This window comes from Hylaeus volcanicus, chromosome 3 (genome assembly GCF_026283585.1).
Source record: "Hylaeus volcanicus isolate JK05 chromosome 3, UHH_iyHylVolc1.0_haploid, whole genome shotgun sequence".
NCBI classification, from domain to species: Eukaryota; Metazoa; Arthropoda; class Insecta; order Hymenoptera; family Colletidae; genus Hylaeus; species Hylaeus volcanicus.
In genome coordinates this window covers 27,895,524-27,913,911 of record NC_071978.1, presented here as the reverse complement: position 1 = coordinate 27,913,911, position 18,388 = coordinate 27,895,524, and the positions used below count along the sequence as shown (strand labels likewise).

The window sequence follows — 18,388 nt, the reverse complement described above, 5'->3', positions numbered from 1 at the left end:
AGGTTACCTTTTATATCGGGTGTCTGAGCCATTAAAATCTGGTGTTGGTCGACAAATCGTTCGAGACACTCCAAGCCACTTGGAAGTTAATTTAATTATTCCTTCAGCAATTTATTTCCTTCGGCTGCCCGATAACATTCATTTCGAATGAGAAGATGGTAGAACGATTATTCTTTTCAGAATTGTTAGTCATCTGCCAGCGATTCGCGAGATCGAGCCCGGCGGGGGGGGGGCAAGCAAAACGGTTCATCGATTTTATCACGTTCTCCAGCCATGGACGATTCTCGTTGATCCGATCGAGAAGAAATTACGCGTGCGGAATCGTTCGGCGGAGACGCGTCACGATTTCAATTTCCTGCCGATCGGTTGGAGGACGGGTGCTAACGGTGCATTTTTCATATTCTCGACGACGATTTCGTCCTCGACTTTCCGCAAACCTTTCCGCTCGTTTCCGTCGCCACTTATTCGTTCCGGCGCGTCCCTGCCGAAACCTCCTCGCTGCCCACCATGCCGTCGCGGTCGCTTCGATCGATCGAATATCCGATCCGAGGAACGCGTGCACACATAGTCGTGCCAAAAATTGCGTCGTCCCCGCGGACGAAGAATATCGTTAGTATCTTCGTCACGATGCAACGATGTCTCATCCTTGGAGAGTAGTCTTTTTCCACCGCCCATGGCTTTCTCAGATCATTCGTCTTCTCGCGAGCACCCAGGCGTAGCTCACTCTTCGTTTAATCCAACGTCTGACAAGGGAAAGGACGGGGACGTTATGAACCAAACCGAACCCATACTTCCGAAGGAAGTATAACGTAATTTATCATATTCTATTCTTAGATTCAGAAATTAAAGTGAGTCTGTTTGGGACTGATAACGAAGATGGTTGGGAAGAGTAGAATAGAATTAGAATAGAATCGGCTGTTCTTGAAGGAATTAATAGTGCCTGTAGGAACGACAGTGACTGGTCCTTCTCGTGTAAAACCTCTGGCTTCCTCACAAATCAGGCGAGGGCTACTGACAAGGAACCACGAATTACGGAATTTTCAAAGGTATACATAAACTTCAAATCATATTCGTATCCGAGCAACCAGTGAATCCTGAATTTGACCAAAAATCCCGTTTTTCTTTGTTAACGTGGCGACTAAAGTTACCGAATAAAAAACAAGAAAAATTGAAATTACACGGCGGTGGCTCCGCTCACGCGAAACGGAAAAGGGTCGATTTCGAGAAAGCACCGCTAGCGCCGAAAAGCCGTCTTAATCATGTTCTACATTACAAGAGTGGAACCACGGCCTTGTTTCGCGCGCTGTTTGTCGTCGTTTTCTCGTCGTTTTATTTTCCACTCGACGATATGGAATTCACGGGCCGTTGCCCAAATTTGCATACGTTCCGACGGGATTGCCGACCCGTGCCTATAGATAACGCAGACGGCGATAGACGGCAACGGAATATCAAAGAGTCGACCGGGTATAAAATGGATCGCGGTGAACGATCAATGAACGATCAGAAAGTTTCGCGACGCGCGATACATCCTCGAGGATTCGCGACATGTTCTTTCACCTGCTCTGCATATATATATATATACATAGTCACGCGCGAAACAGAGCTGGTTTACTTAAATTTTCATGTACCTATAAACAGAGATCATTAAAAGACTGGAGGAATTGAAACTTACATAGCGAGAAACGCGAGAACACGAAAATAATGAGAAGTGCCACGGAGAGAGAAACTAAACAAGATGGTTTAAAGCCCGTGAAGAAAAATAGCGTGCAGGTTAAGAACAAACTTTTTAATCGTTTTACAAGAGTTTTTTTTTCCAGCGCTCGAGATCATTTTGGATAAATTATTTTAAAATTGCGTACAATAAAACTTTCCGAACGGTAGCCCGAACTAATTGGTCCGCGTTACGCCATATTTTCCCGTCGCGAAGGGAGGCGAGTCGTTTCTCAAGAAACGCGGCGAGAGGGCAAACGCCGCGGGACAAGTGTGAAAAGAAAATTTGTTGCGGAACGATGGTATTCTCGACGGGAACAGCTGCCGTGGCGTCGACCCAAAAGCTGCACGAGCCTTCCGCGGAATGATAAACGATAGCCCGTTAAACGCGAGCACCGTGGCTACGCGTTGTTTATTCTTTCGCGTTGACTAAACTAGCGGTCGTTGAAATTTCGGATATCGCGACCGCCTCGCTTTGTTCTTCGCCGTGTGGGGAAAGGAACGCGAAAGGAATGGGAAAGGTGGAACGAACCGGACGAAGACACGAGAGGAATAGGCGAGCAACGGTAAGTGAAAATGGGGGATGTGGTCTAGCCGCAGCCAGAACCGCAGCCATCGCCACAGACAGCCGCAGTGACCCGCGCGATACGAGTCGTTAAGTCCACTCCCTGCTTTTAATGTCACTGCTAAGTTCGCCAGCTCGTTTCTCCGTTCCAGTCTATCCGGCCCGGGAACCTTCTTTTCCTGCGGCATTCCGCCGGGCAACGCCATTGTCAAGTGCAATCCTCGCGCATACCTTTCGTCCTTTGGCCGCGTTACAAATTCACCCATCCGCCAACGGTTCGTCTTGCCACGCTTCGACTATCTTCTCCAGGTATATGCAAGGATCCTCGTTATATCGTTCCAGGGATATCCTACGATCGAAGGGAACCTCTCGTAAGGGAACCGCCTTATTTTGCTACCAGCGTTCTTCTGCTTCTTCGGTCCTAGTCGAATAAACATTACCACTCGCTCTGTAATAGTTCTACCACCTCTGCACCACCTAATTGAACCTAAAGGGCAGCAGGAATGGACACGAACGGGCGCGAAAAGAAAACTGCACTGTCTTTCCGTAACGTCTCTTTATATACTCTGCAGTTTCACGCGATGACCGGCGAGAAACGTCGTAGGACCCTCGCGCGGCTCGCGCGGATAACAATGAGCGAATAATACGCGTCAACGAGGTAAAACGCGATAGTTAGAGCCAGAGATGGGCAAAATTGTCATCCAGATCAGAAATCTCGAACGACGAATAAAAGATACGAGCAACACTTAATCCCAGTAGAAGGTTCTCCGAGCAACTGTTCGCTAGAGTGTTCCGTTGCGAATGAATCGTTTCCGTTCGTCATCCATTATTCGATCGAAATTCTGCCCAACTCTGGGTTAGAGATAAAACGATCACAAGACGACGGGAACGGCGGTGACGTCCGCGTGGACCGGTAAGAGATCAGAGTCCCGACGCGGTTTCTCCTCATTTTCGAAAAACTTTCGAACGCGGTAAAGCACGAGTCGGGTGTGCCCGCGCGTACATTCTTGGAGGAACTTGAAAAGGAGGAGAAATTGAATCGGGGCTCTCGAAGGCGGAGGTTTAGGGCTCGCTCGGTTCATCGATTTTCCGTCGGACGAGAATCTTGGAGGTCTGTTAGAGGCGTCGGGCAAAATGTAATCCACGATTATGATTAATAATCGGACACGGTTAGCTCCGAACCATTACGGGTTACTAATATTTTAGAGCAGAATATAAATCTTTGATGTCTAGAGCCAGGTATTCACCGCGTAGCGGAACGTTACTTTATCCAGCCTGTGTAAGTGACATCGCACTCGGCGTAGCACGGCGTCTTTTAGCAGGACAGCCCTCGGCCAAACATTGACTCGAGGAAAGGTCGATAATCTGAGCGAGCCCTCACAAGTAACGCAGACTCCCCGCCGTTTCCGTCGCAAAATACTTCCGAAAATATTTGTATATATCTTGTCGCGGGCGTGTCGCCCATTTATGCATACGTCCACCCTTTCGCGGAAATGTCTCTTCTCTCGCACACGCGTTTGCTTACATCCCGCCTCGTTCGTTTCCTTTGTTTCCTTAATCATACTTCTACGTACAGTTTACGCGCGCGTGCGTGTACGCCCGCTCTTTCGAGAGCCGGGCGAACACGTTTCTAGCACGCCTCGAATTCTTTCGCGACACCGAGACGTTTTTCGAGAAACGAAACGACGAACGAACGACTGCTCCGCTGCGACGTTGCGCAACCGAGTCGTTCGACGCCCGTCTGCGGGCCGTGACACCTGGCTCCGTCGTCCTCGTCCTAGATCTCGCGCGTTTCGATCCTTTATCAATGAGAAAGCGAAACTGGCGGAAAGAAAGAGCGACAGAAAAGGGCCACGGCGAGCGAATGTCGTAACAAACTTTAATAATCTAAATAGTTCACGGCGTGTTTCGACTCGGGGACTCCATGGTTCTTCGAATCGGCCAAGTGGATAACCGACGATTCGTATCGTGCACGCTTAGATCGTTACGAGGTTAAACCTTGCGGCGATACCTTGCGGAGATATTCTCGCCATTTTGGACGATACATTGGGACATTCTTTGCAGACTTGATTTCTTCGGACCTCGAATGACGAGCTTTAAGGGGCGGAGCTTCGAGCCCTGATGAGTATACGAACCCGTCACTCTTTATGCGTGTTTATTTAAATTTATTCTACGAATATGTTCTTCGCGTGACATTATCGAGGAATAGAACATTATTACTCGGGGGGGAATATGAAAGCTAACGTGTCTAGAATATATACACTTGTACGAAGTAAAATATGAATATTCGGGCAGTGCGGTCAAATTAAAATAGAATAATTTTCAGATCCACTCTATCCGTCTGCGTTTCCTTAATCATCGCGATCCAAAATGGCCGACCGCAGAGGGCTAACGTCGCTGATCTCCTCGTTCGCGCAAAATGCGTCATTTCTACAGTTTACCCGGAGAGACCCGCGTTACGCGCAGGACCGCCTTAAAGAAATCACGAGAACCACGATGATCGAGAAAATCGGAAAGATCGCGTGTACTCTCGACGAAACGAAGGAACATCTTTGGAAAGATTTGCCGTCTACCATGTCCGAGCCATCGTCACAGAACTCGCGACCTGCGCGAGTACTCGTACCATAAAATTTCGATTGCAGCCAAGCGAGGAGCTCGCCAGCCAACGTTACGCGAGTATCGACCTTGGGGAACCTTGTTCGAGGCCGACCAACGGTCGCGTAACGGGGTCGAACGTGAATATTCCGTGTTTTGTTTCGGTACCGAACCAGTAGACCGAAATTAAGATACGAGAGGAGTGTACACGCTCGAAAGAGTATTCTTTCGGAGCCGTGTACGTAACGGCCAGCCGTTAGAGAGAAAGATGACCGAGAATTACGTTTCCGTCGTCGACCGTAAACGTTTACGGTCCGACGTTCGCATCGAGCAGCCTCGGTTCGCGACCACCAACCCCCGAAACATGCTCGTGCTCGGGTAGCGCGTCGTTTGAGAGGCTGCTACCGTTCGAGATGCTACGCGACAATGTCCATGTCGGAGGAAGAATTAGGCGTGGTCGGTGCCAGGCTACCGAGGGTGTCCTCGTCTGGTAGGCCGTGTTGACATACTGTCGGTGCTGGACTCAACGGTGGAAGGTGCGGCGAGGACAGCATAGGGTCGCCACTGTGTATCGGCCCGCTCACGTCGTCCTCCATCAGATCTTCCAGCTGCGAGATACTCAAACTAGGCGCCTCTTCCGTCACCAATTCTGGAATCTGTGGATCAAGCAACGAGGCTTCGTTGAAAATTATTAATCCACTGTAAACATTCCCGAAGATTCCGTTCTAAAATTACGCTTAACTCGCGAGGTCTCGATGGGTACGTTGCGTAACCCTTTGCACTCTCAGTCACCGCTAGGTTTCCTTTAGGTTTAATTTCTTTGGAACTCAAAGTGTCAATAAAATGATTGTCGTTGAGGCAAAGGTGACCTGATTCGCAAATCTCAAATTAGAGATCTCATTTTCAAAGTCGATCTAAGCGTTCGTGACAATAGAATGCTGAGAGAGCATCTTGAGTGCAAAGGGTTAATCATCGACAGGGACTATTGAACGAACCGTTTTCGATTCTATTTCGAGCCTTTATTTCGGCAAAGCGACAAAGTGCATTCGATAATATACGTCGGCAGGATATGCGACGCGACGCTAGCCGTGACGTTATCAACGTTTAAATTTCAAGCCTCGAGAAAGCTGCTTACACTCCAACGAGACTTTATCGTGGACAATAACTCATGCGGTCTCGACGCCCATAAGCGCGCCATTTTATCCGTCTTTTGTTATTACTTGCGCTTAAGGGAATTCGTCGTCGATAATCAAGCTAGGCCCGAGACTTCGTCGCGACGAGATCAAAATCGCGTCGAATGCCGCGCAGAATCATAGGTGTAACTCGGTGATAAGTGATGCTGGGAAACGATATCGATTCGACGTTGAATGCGAACAGGAAACTCTTTGAGATTACCTGGAAGGACGTGATACGAACATGGACGAAATTTTATCCCGATAACAGATAACGGATAAAATCGAAGTGGCCGTACACTCGTTCGCTTCGCGTAGTATCGGTCGAATGGAAGTCAAAGGCGACCAAATACCTTTTGAACTTAGAGATAACGCCGAGAATTTTCGATATAAAGCAATTTAACATATAAATATACCGTTTCCCTTTAACATGGTACAATTTTTAATTCTTCAAGATGTCGCGATCGTTACGAATTCCTTGTAACGAGAAGCTTCTGTTCGTCAAGCTCCACCCCTGAGAATATGACAATTTTCATTTTTGCTCTACCAACCAACGACAAGTCATTATTCCCCATCGAATGCCCGTTTGCTTATCTTTCATTCGTTGTTCCAAGTTTTAATCCAGATAAGAATTTTGCCCATCTCTGGACCGTAAGAGTGCTCGTTTCTGCGAGTACTCGCGGTACAGAAGGAGATAGATGCGACACGAGGAAGATAACGAACAGGATGAAGGTAGCGGGAGGAGAAGGGAGTCGGATACCAGAGAGGCTATAAAGAGAGAGGGAGAGAGAAGGAGATAGAGCGAGCGAGGACGAATAAACGAATGATTTCGTGGCTGGTAGTCTCGTAAGAACAGATGCGGATTATGAAACCAGTCCCGAGAACGAAGCGAACGTTTATTCGGATCAAGGATCGTGAAACGATCGCCGCTGTCTATCGGCGTTGATCGGCGTAACCTTGAAAAAATTCAAGCCCAGTCAGTGTCGCGGCTGTCGCCGTTGCACGCCGATGAACGGCTAATGCAACGGTTGAAGGATAACCGCGGGATAGGAAACGCGGCTAGAGTATCCGGGAACGATGCAGGGCTAGCTTAATTAAAGTCGAAGAGACTATTTTTAAAGAACGTCTGCGGATACAGTAGCTGCACGCAGCGGTGGCCGTAGAAATACCGCAGCGACTTAAAAATACAGATCGTCGAATATGTGGATGCATTGCAAATGCGCCGCTACGCTGAATTGCTCCATTGTCATGATATTACGTTAATCATCCTCAATGTCCGATACCACGTACGATCCTGCGAAAGTTAAACCAAAAGCATCTCTAGCAGGACAGTCGTACTAGACAATTTTTTTGCCAAACATTGCAAACATTATATTAAAAATAAAATGAAACTGGATCTGGGACGGACAGCGAGGGGTTAATTATTTATCTTCGTCTATGGAACGAAATGGTTATCGTTACTGCTCCGAAACGAGCGTAACAGTCAGCCAACCTGGAAAACTAGAATAAAAGTGTTGCGTGTATCCGTCTGTTGCGAATTACCCAACTCGACGGCGCGGCGAGCCGACAGGATACACGACGCCACGCTAATCGCAACGTTATCAACGTTGAATGCGCTGGGATACACGAACACCGTACCTTGCGTTGCTGAAGCTTGTTCCTGGGGAAGGCGTTGAGCATGCCCCCGGACGTCGAGGCCCAATTGAAGTCGGAAACCGGAAGTCCGTGCGCCTTGGCTTGTAGCTCCAATTCTTGAACCCGTAAAAGCAACCGACGGTTCTGATGTTCGAGCTGCTTGTGCCTGAGCTCGTTCTGCTTCATCCTCGTCAGTTCGTTTTTCAACAATTTTATGTAATCCACCGACGACTTGAGAATCGTGCCCTTGTTCGGTCTCACGTCTCGAACGATCTCGTAATACCTGAAATTAGACGAATTAAAAACACTGTAACGCGTAGTCTTCTCCGAATACTTTCGTGTGATTTCACGATACGTTACAGGAAAGGGAAATTGACTTCTGTATATCTTTCATCATTAAATTTTCTTTTCGACTACAGGAACATCCACTTCTGTTAAATTCACGCAGGTCTGGGTTATTCTCGTTGTAATTATTTAAATCGATGTTTTACGAACTATTAGTGGAATACGTAATACGACGTAGGCGCTATTTTGTTCTTCTTCTTGCGCGCCAAGTCTCCAAGAATTTTCTATGCCGCGTACGACCGGCTTTGCATTTTCCTCGCTGCGCGTTTTTCTCGCTGCGCGATTTATCCTTTCCCAGCTTTCCCAACTCGCGTCCTTATTTTCTCGTTTCCCCCAAAACGCGTCGCATCGCGACATGCCAACCGATGGAACAAGTTTTTCGCGACGCGAGAACGAAGAAATCCTGTACGTTCGATTCGCAATGGGGGCCACGGACGTAACGATTTATCGTTCGACGAGTCCACCAACATCGCTCGGAACAATCGTAACAGACATTGCACAAAGTGGTAGATACGATAAACCTCGGAGATAATTGAAGAAAGAGTGGTTCTTTTGGGTGGAACGAGAAAAGCGTTGCAATGGAAAAGTTTTCGACTCTCTGCGAAGTGGTGAAAAAATTATGATGTATTGTAATTAAAATGTCTTCGGTTGTTTGAATAAAAAAATCACAAAAATCATGCTTTCTTCAGCCTCGTGCATGACCCCTTAAGACACGATTCAAAACGTGGGTAAACTTGATTCACTGCTGTTCTAAACGCTCGTGTGAAAGAAAACACCCAGCACAATGCGTAAACGAATCTGTTTCTTGGCAAAGCGTCATTGCTAGAGTCCGTGCAAGATATTTGCTGATAAGCATTCGCGTTTCTCGCTGATCCATGTCTTTCGAAACAGACGTTCTGTCAACGAAGCCGCGAGTATAGCTTTGCCACTCCTGGCAATAAACATCTAGCAGTTCGAATCGAACGATACAGCGACTTCTTCGTAAAACTATTCATTTCGATTAAACCTTCGAAAGTTGAAGTACATTTGGGAATAAGCCCCTAAACAGACATTCTCACGCGAAAGTTGATTTCTCGTGCAGACAACTGCGGGTTCGAGAACGAACTTTCCCTTTAATTTGAGCGGGTAATCGACAATCGTGCGATAATTGCGCGTGCAATGATAAAACCGGCCCAAAGAAATCCTGGTCAAGAAACGGTGAAAAAAGCGAGATCCGTGAGACGATGGAAACGGTGTCGCGTTGTTAATGTTTGCCATCGTCGTTAGACCGAGACTCGTTTCGTTATCGGAGAGACGATATCTCGCCTGTGTTGGCCTACTCGCGTGTGTCGCGACGGCAACCGTATCCTCTTGCTCCTCTCTCGTGCAATACAAATCTCCGAAGGAATCTGGCCCTCGACGTTGCCTTCTTTTTCGCGAACGTTACGCAACTTGTATCAGCAAAGCTTAACGCTGCTTCCACTGCTATAATTTACCATACTGTGGTATACTTGGGATTAAAATGCCCTATCGACTCTTTATTTCACGAGACGCCTTAAGATAGTTGAATCTCCAGAAGTTTTTCACCCTCTGAGCAAAGTCAAGGTGTACTGTAGTATGCTTTGCGAGGTTCAAGAAATAATCTGTTGCGACGATACAGGTGTCTTAAAATATTCGAATCTACACAAGTCACCCTCTAAACAAAGTCGAGGTGTTCTCCATGTTTTGGGAAGCTTTAGAAATAAACTAATTTTGTTGTAATGCTACGTGTGACTTTCCCAATTTATAACGTCTTGAGTAACATCAAGGTGTCCTCTATGCTTTGGCAAGCTTTAGAAATAATCTAATTTTTTGTAACGCTATGTATGACTTAGCTAATTTATAGCGTCTCGTATAACATCTATCAACTAGGTTTGAAAGACAATTTTTATCGCCGATATTTCCGTGGAACCCGTCGCGTAGAACCAAAAATGGCTTCCACGTCAGCCACCCGTTAAAACTTCAATCTCCCGCGGAGCCTTTTTTGGGAGTATAAAAGAAACACGTCGGAAAGCATAGAAGGGAAAGAGATAAAAAAAAAAAAAAGATCGAGGAACGACAGCTAGTTTTTAAGATTCTCGGCACGCTGACAGTGACACGGAAGACTGTCGACAAAAAGCGGATGTACGAATGGCGAAGTCGTAAATTAAACGAGTCCAGACACGATCAAAATTCTTGTAGTAAACGACGTGGATGATAAAAAAAGGCCATGGAACTCCTTAGATTGAATAGCAGGTGTTAAAACACGAGTACATTTATAAAAAGGAAATAGAGTTTTAAATTATATATAAAAAGCGAGAAGGTAATTCTACTCCGGAAGGTCTGCCCTCAAGAATTTTCCGAGAGGGTCCTTGGGAGGAGAAAATTCGAGAGGATCCCTCCGCTAAAATTTTCCCCAACTCCGGGCGAGACGTGCAAGACGGTGCGCGGAAAAAGGAAAGCATCGATCCAAGGAACAAGAGTATCATTGGCAGCTGAGAAGAATACCTCGGAGAGATATACTCGCTTAAAATGATTCCGTGCCACCGCTCGAGAGTTCGCGTATCTTTTATTTCTCAGCTGCCAACGATACCTTCTCTCTCCATTCCGACGTTCGCAAGTATTCGGTTTCGTGTATCGCGGGATCGTCGTTCCTGAAAATTCGTCAAAGCAGAAATTCATTCGCGAAAGCAGAAGCGCGTAAGACGATTTTCGCCGCGGGACGAGGCTGGCCCCGGAGTATCGCGGAGCGCCAGCCAGAAAAGGAAACGGAAGGACGAAGTTCCGGTGAAAGCATTTCGACTCGAGTAGCGAACCTCGTCTAACTCGCGTCGCGAGGACTTACGAACGGATAATAATGGCCCGACGGTAGATCCTCTTACGGAAAGAAACGTTAGGAAAAATAAGAGAGAAAACAATATTTATTACGCTTCCCTTGCAAACGGTAAAAGAAACGAATGTGCGGTAAACCGAAAGAGGAAAGGAACGCCCGGTGCGTAAAAAGACGGATGAACTTACAGACGTGGACGGATAGACAAGCGACTGAAACGAATGGCTCCGAGCAGCGTTTCCCAAACTGTGCCCCGTGAGAAATCCCAACTAATTACGAACCATCCGGAATTAGAAACCCGTCGAAGCGAAAAGTGTTTCTCGCTCCGGGAGAAGTTTTGGAAACGGTGCCGCGTAGAATTGTACTCACGGGTCATTGGTTTTCGGCAGAAGCGTCCCAAGCTCTTTGATCCTGTCGTTGATGTTGAAACGTCGTCGCCTCTCGACTGAAAAACCATAATTGCGATCGTTGCGATTACAGCGCCAAGAAACCGGAACGCGAGCTGTTTTCCATGCAAATCCTGAAGGTCGTTGAAAACAACTCGCGATTATTCTTTTGCGGAAATGAAGGAACGTTTAGCGTTGGTTTCTCTCATTGGGGGCTCGTAAACGAGTCGCGTTTAGCTTGAATAACGCCTCGTGGAACAGCTTGCCGGCCAGTTATGCGAATGGGACGGATATGGGCGAATCCACAGAACTTTTAGATTTGCAATTGAAAAAAAAAAAGAATTTTTTTCAAGAGCACATTTTGAATATTTAGCACACATCCTGGCAGTGGATATCACGAGGTGAAATTCGGGAAAAGGTTTTGAATCGTAATATTGAAAGCAAAAATTTTGTATTCAATATTTAAATATTTAATAACTCATAGTAAAGCCTCATTAAACTTCGAAATATACAAACATAACGAGAAATACAATACGTTTCGGGAATACAACGTTCGAAAAATGAGAAATATTTAAATAATATTTAAATTGCTCGATACATTTCGAAACAGCTTTATACCACGTGTTTGAATTTGTTTCACCTGACGGCGTAAATTTCGTAAAACAAAATAGTTAAAATATCGAAACATCAGAGAATAACGTTAAATAAAGGCGCGAAATTGCAAATCTAAAAGTTCTGTCTTCGAAATATCTGCGCCAAAGTGCGACTTGACTCTTTCGGACGTGAGGTTGTTTCTTCGGATAAAGGGTCGACATTCTTTCGGGTGTGACAATCTATCTAAAGGTAAACCGCTAGTAGAGGTAACTCGAAAGTAACGAATTCGAGGTAAATCCTAGGTACACAGATATTCGTTATTCTAAAAAAATGGGTTATTCTGTCGTAAAAAAAAAAATCATGTTAAGGTTCGCGTGCATTACAATGTGCAGCAGGTCCGAAGCGGTGAAACGCGATTGCCGCCATTGCTATTCCGATAGGCAGGTTCATTTGGAGCAGCGACCATGAGGGAAGGAATGCTCGGCGAGTATTTGAGCAAACACGACGCAATCGAAAGGACAAACCTTGTTGAAAGAGAGGTCTGCGTTTTAACGAGCCTCGAGGGGAGACAAGACAATATATAAATCCTCCGTTGCGTGAACGTTCCTTTACCTTTCAGAAAACGATTACGAGAAACTACTTACACGCGGAAACACTCGTTTCTTGGTTATTTTACAAATCGTTACACGAACAGAAGAAGCGGAGTGGACTAAGGCTAATCTGGACTACTTACTCATGTTATGATTGTCTTTCTTCTGTCGGTCTTTGGCAAGAGCGTGTATCTCCGCCTCGGTGAGCAGCAGAGGCTCCGGTTTGATTTCTAGCTCCGGAATGTTGGTCAGGCTTCCTGGCTGGCCATCCTTCAAACTGTCGCCCAAGGATCCACCCTCGAACGACAGAATGTCGTCCAGGAGATCCTCCGCCTGCAATCACATGGCTTTAATGCGATTACCGATAATAAGACCACCTAGGAAGCAACCACCCAGGAAGCGACCACGCTTCGAATTACCGACGAAGAACGACGCGACGACGTCGAAATTGACCGTTGATGCGGCTCGATACGATTCAACGAGACCAAGTTTACCTCGTTGCGAGAAAGGGAAGAGATAGTGAAAGGAACGCGTAATAGCTAGACGCGGAGAGATCGAATCACGATGCCAAATTAACCCTGAGAGGACCTCGCGGTTCTCGACTAAACCTGAGCATTTCTAAATTATTTTCCAGCTAGACTTTCACTCGGTTCGTTTATTAACTTCTGCTGAAACTGTTTGTCGCTATCTTATCGGTATGTTAATTGTTCTGTTGCTTTAATTTGAGCAATACATAAGTAACTTAAGTATCAGAATACGTTCTATTTAACTAAAATGACCTGTCTAGCGCTGAGAAACGGGAACACTTTTTACATTTTCTTCATGGACACTGCTAATTCAGTTTGTAGACGCCTTACACAATTTTTTTTTTTATGGAATTTTTTACTTCGGATTTCTATTTAGTTAACGGTACTATATATTATTGCGAATAATCGGTGGTCGATCAGTTGAATTCGAAGGATTTAAATCGTCCCAGAAACTTCAACGGGCACCACGAAAATAAATTTGCGATTTTCCCATCAGATTCTGTTTTGTCTCGCCACGCTCGGAGTCTCGACGGCGCCGAGAGGAATTGCGAAATGCCCAGCCTTTATGGTAAATGGATTTGCTCTGGCGTGCACTTGACGAGAAAAAAAATAAAAGATTCCTTCCGAGCGATAATACACCTGCATCGTACACGCCGCTATCCGGTTTTATCGAACGAGTCGAGATAGGTACGCTTACGATCTAATTTGCAAACAGACTTTTTCGCGACAAGCACGCTATTCTCGTTGGCCGTTAACGTCCTTCGACGGACACTTTCATTGTCCTTCCGGTTTCTCGAGCGAGGAGACCAAAGGGATCCACAATCGTGAACGTGAAACGAGTCGCGTGAAAAGGAAACTCGAACGACGATCGTTCCGCTTCGAATCGAATGCTTCGTACGATCTGGGCGAGGGATTTCTTGGAAACTGAAATATGTCGTTGCGTAGGTAAAATTAGGGAGGGTTTGAGTCATCGATTTGATGGTCTTAAATTTACGGACAAACAGACTGGAGAAGGTAATGCGACTTTTACATCGTTAACAAAAAACAAGCAAGGTATTCGAGAACCTCAATATGAAAAAAGTATCATTGGCGAGGAGTAGGTCAGTGGAACTACTATAAAGGTATGAATGCATCATTGGAGTGGCAATGAAACCTGGCGATTTCGTTTGTACACTTCATTCAGAGAATACAGCGCGAGAGCGATACGGTCAGCCGACCGTAGTAGCCACCGTCTGAATCGGTTACCTGAGCAGCTGTAACAACTCATTACGATGTCAATTATAAAACGCCTACTTGGAAATAACCTTGTCCCGTAGAGGAGCCTTTTAGAGATACGCAAATACTTTTCAGATCTCTGAAAACAGAGGTCGATCAGAAGTTCGCAGAATTTCATCGAGGATTTTATTACGGTTGATTATTCTAAAAATAAAAATTCATTTGAACAGCGTGTTTTCAAAAATCACAATACTCGACGTTCGATATTTTTCAAAGAGATTCGAGTGCAACTAAGCGATTACTTAAACCCTCCCCTAATTTCACGTCGACTACATCGTATTTCAATTTCAACGAAATCCCTGACATCGACAGCAAAAAGTGATCGATTTCGCGTGGAATGACCCGGAACGAATCGTACGAAGCGAATTCCGATACTTACACGAATGAAAGTTGGAAGACAGAGATAAATACACTATCCGAGCGAAGTTGCGCAGATTAATCTTTATTTACTCGGCAATAAACCATCATATTTAAAGGATGTAGATCAAATGGAACTTCATTTAACGAATCCAAACTCGAACTTTACTCGAACGTGTAACGTATGAAATTGCGTTCCGGGAAACTAAAACCCAGAAAGGGAAAAATGTAGACTGAACAAAATTTCGTTTAACGATCCAAAGTCAAACTTTACTCGAACGTGTAACATATGAAATTGCGTTCTGGGAAACTAAAACCCAGAAAGGTGACCATCTACATACGTCAGCCACTTGTGTATATTTAGAAACCATCTTTCTAATTATATTTTCAACCTTTCCTTGTAGCGTATTCGACGAACTTGAGGCTGAAGAGGGTCCTCGTCGTGATCGAGACGTCAGTCGTAATTCTTTTATACGATTTCTCTGGTCTGACCGTCTATAATTCTTTCGTACTAATTACACTCGAATAAAGACGACTAAAAACACTCGTCCAACTGTTTGCTCCAGCATTGGAAGCACGAAGGAATTATTTCGTGGATATTTACACATCAGTGATTCGACTAGTATCGCACGGATACGAATTTATTCGGGAGGATGAAAAGAGGTGGCGAGGCAGGAAGGAAACAGTGGATTGGTCGGTATAAATTCGAACGAGGCGAAACGGAGGAAAAATGACCGAGATAGTACGCGGCACACAACGCTTATGGTTATTCAATTGCGTACGTGTAAGTGACGTAAACATTACGTAACAATAATAACCGACGCCCGTCCGTGGAAGTACGCGACGATACAAAGCCGCGCTCGCATCACACAACGTTGCTAACAGAACAGGGCGGGGACATGTGACGAGGGTGTAGGGAAGAGCTAGGACTACTCGAACAATTTACGAAAAATATTTACGTTTACGAATCTCCCGTGCGCCCTGAACAATGAAATATTTCGTTCCATCGAACGAACGTCATCCATTATTCAAATAAAATGTTTCCCCCTCCCTGCTCCCGTCAGATTCCATATGGACCGATCGTGTCATGCTTCAATAATGACTAGAGTTTTCCTGGAACGATTTATGGGCAAACGTTTATTTGATTTATTTAGGTAAACTTTAGTTCCTTACAAACGAACAAAATTATTAGTATTTCTCGAGTGGCATATTTTATTGGAAATTCGAATCCAAGTAAGACCGCTCCGTATATTTCACGTTTCGTGTTAAGATATCGTTTCATTCCAGCAGGTGTTGGATAAATTCCTGTAAAACATTCCGTTGAAACGATAACATTCGTTATGCTCTCTGTACGTTTTTTCAAACGTTTAAATATTCCATTACTCGTTACATTTTCCATTACATTATCGAGTGGTGGCATAAGAATACCACGACGGTATCGTGTTGGCTCGTCTTTCGGAATTTGTCGTTACATTCGATCGATGATCCGACATCGATTTCGTTTCTCGTCGCGCATCGCTTCCGTTGGCTCTTGGATTTCGCGCAAGCGCTTCCTCCGCGTAACCGAAGCTGTTTTTATGTAACACTCCCGTTTGCGTTCGCACACGTTCGCATCATTCGAAACTTATCCTTGCAATGCTCGCGCGAATGCGTGCAAACAGTGTGGACTCGATATCTCGAACAATTCCGCAAAGCTTTCTGGAGTTTTCGTTAACTCTAATAGACGTAACAGTGCTTTGCTTGCCGTCACGGAAATGAATAATTCATCCTCCGGATAATGTTTGTCATAACTATCAACGTTATTTTTTTTTCAGTTGACAACACAACGGCATAGATTAACGGTTAAATGGACTTCTTTGCATACGCCGTACGGGCCGTCGATTTTGAAAGTGGCCTAAGTCCATTAGTCGGTTGTTCGTTAACTATGGTAACGTGTACCCACTCGAAGTTAGCTCTGTCGTAAAAAAACATTTTGCGTTTAAGTATATTCAGAGTACACGATAATTATCGAGACTTATCAATTTTCGCGGTTGTTTCTTCGATGGTTGAAAACTTTACTTTGAAAGTAACCTATTATCGATAATGTCAGAGGAATTAAATTATTTCTTCCTTTCAATAATAGTAACGCGAACGCTCTTTCTTCAAGTCGCGCATGATGCATAAAAAAAAAAAGAATTCCGGGCGAGTTTATATTAGTTTTATCACGAACGAAGATTCCGCGTGCAATCTCTACATGCAAACGATGCAGACGTTACAGTGTATTATCAATTAATCGACGAGCCATCAAAATCGTCGACAATGTTCCACGCACATACACGCGCGAGTGTGTTTGCGTGGCGTCGTATCGCGTCGCGTAGCATCGCGTTGCGTCGCGCGTATCGCACCCGTATCGTCTTGCGCTCTACATACCGCGTATGCAAAATTCAAACAGCACTTACACATATTCCAAACAGTTTTAATTAAATTTCTTGCGGATTGAAACTGGTCCCCATTCACTCGATTTTAATTTAACTCTAACACGTTCACCGCCACGTATGGGTGAGCAAGGATTTTCCCCGAGGAAATAAAATGATAAATTTTAAAGAGGTCGCGGAAATAAATACCGCCAGAAGTTGGATCGTCGTGTCTAATTGTATCGAGACAAAATTTTAACTTTGTTGGAATTTTCACCGTTAGTTTAGCAGTCAACGTGTTGGCTCTGAATTTAATCCGCCCTGTTTGTCTCTTATTTCCTAGCGCTCATTTCTGAACGCAACGACGGCGGATACGATACGACCGTTGCCTAACTCGTTACTCCTTACTCTTTCGCATAGGTAACGCGGAAGCGGAGCGGAAAAGGCGCGAAGAAGGAATAAGTCGTGCGGCAGATGACGGCGAGACGGTAGGTGGACCTAATTGACGTCGGGAGCGTGAACACGTGTACTGGAGTTGCTCGTTATCGCACTCGATATGTATAGTATACGTGTTAGCATGTAACTAGGCGGGAGGGGAGCGGCGAGAACGCAGACGCAATAATTGCTGTCGCGAATACGTCCAAATGAATATGTTTAGCCGCAGCATCGCGACGGTAACACGTTCGTTGCTTCTAAATTGGAGTATGGAGTATTATTCGGGTCCCCTAACAAATTATGCGCATTCACGCGATCGAAAGCGTTTAACATAGATTCCTCGGATGTTATACAAGATTAATCAACGATATTAGAATCGATTCGAGCGAACTTTGCGGAGGATTACCGCGTATTTACTTCATTTTTCGAACGCAAACTTGGAAGCCAACCCTGGTTCTATCGATCCAGCTACCTGATAGTGTAACAATCTAAGCATTAGTTTACAAATACGTGACTGGCTCCGAAGATTAAAGTATTATGTCGATAATGCCTGTACTGATTTTACGAAAGAATTCGATAAAGTTGATCGCCCACCGATTATGTAGCCATTGTCTAAGCTGTTATTAATTGGACAGGCGGTTATCTCTGCGGTCGTTCGCGAGTTGTTCGAGTCAAAGATTCCGTCTACTTTTTGCAACCGAGCAAACGGAATTGCGCGGGAAGGAAACACAATTCCATTCGGAACGATGGCAGTAGGCCGTAAATCATCACGCTTGAAATTACGCTCTGTTGTCGGTTAATAAATTAGGGTCTTGAAACGCGCGATATTCTCCGGGATATCCGAATATTATTATGTAATCTCCGATAACTGCTGCATCATTCCATTGCACGTTCCGTTTTCTCTGTATGTACAGTACGCTTCTCCAGACTGACGTGTATCGTATCCATGGAGATGGAGGGTTCTCCGGTCCCCGGGCAAACA

At 45.2% G+C, this 18,388-nt stretch overlaps 1 protein-coding gene across 4 annotated transcripts in view; it reads right to left on the bottom strand.

The window, feature by feature from the left end:
- Positions 1-2,816: 2,816 nt before the first annotated feature.
- LOC128873217 (microphthalmia-associated transcription factor) overlaps positions 2,817-18,388 on the bottom strand; it is a 33,689-nt gene continuing 18,117 nt past the window's right edge. For all 4 annotated transcript variants that reach the window (XM_054116611.1, XM_054116614.1, XM_054116610.1 and 1 more), the window contains 4 exons: positions 12,563-12,752; positions 11,219-11,294; positions 7,681-7,960; positions 2,817-5,526 (listed from right to left, as the gene is read on the bottom strand). In XM_054116611.1, the coding sequence (XP_053972586.1) occupies positions 5,287-5,526; positions 7,681-7,960; positions 11,219-11,294; positions 12,563-12,752 (786 nt within the window). In that variant the 3' untranslated portion in view covers positions 2,817-5,286. The remainder of the gene's footprint in view (positions 5,527-7,680; positions 7,961-11,218; positions 11,295-12,562; positions 12,753-18,388) is intronic.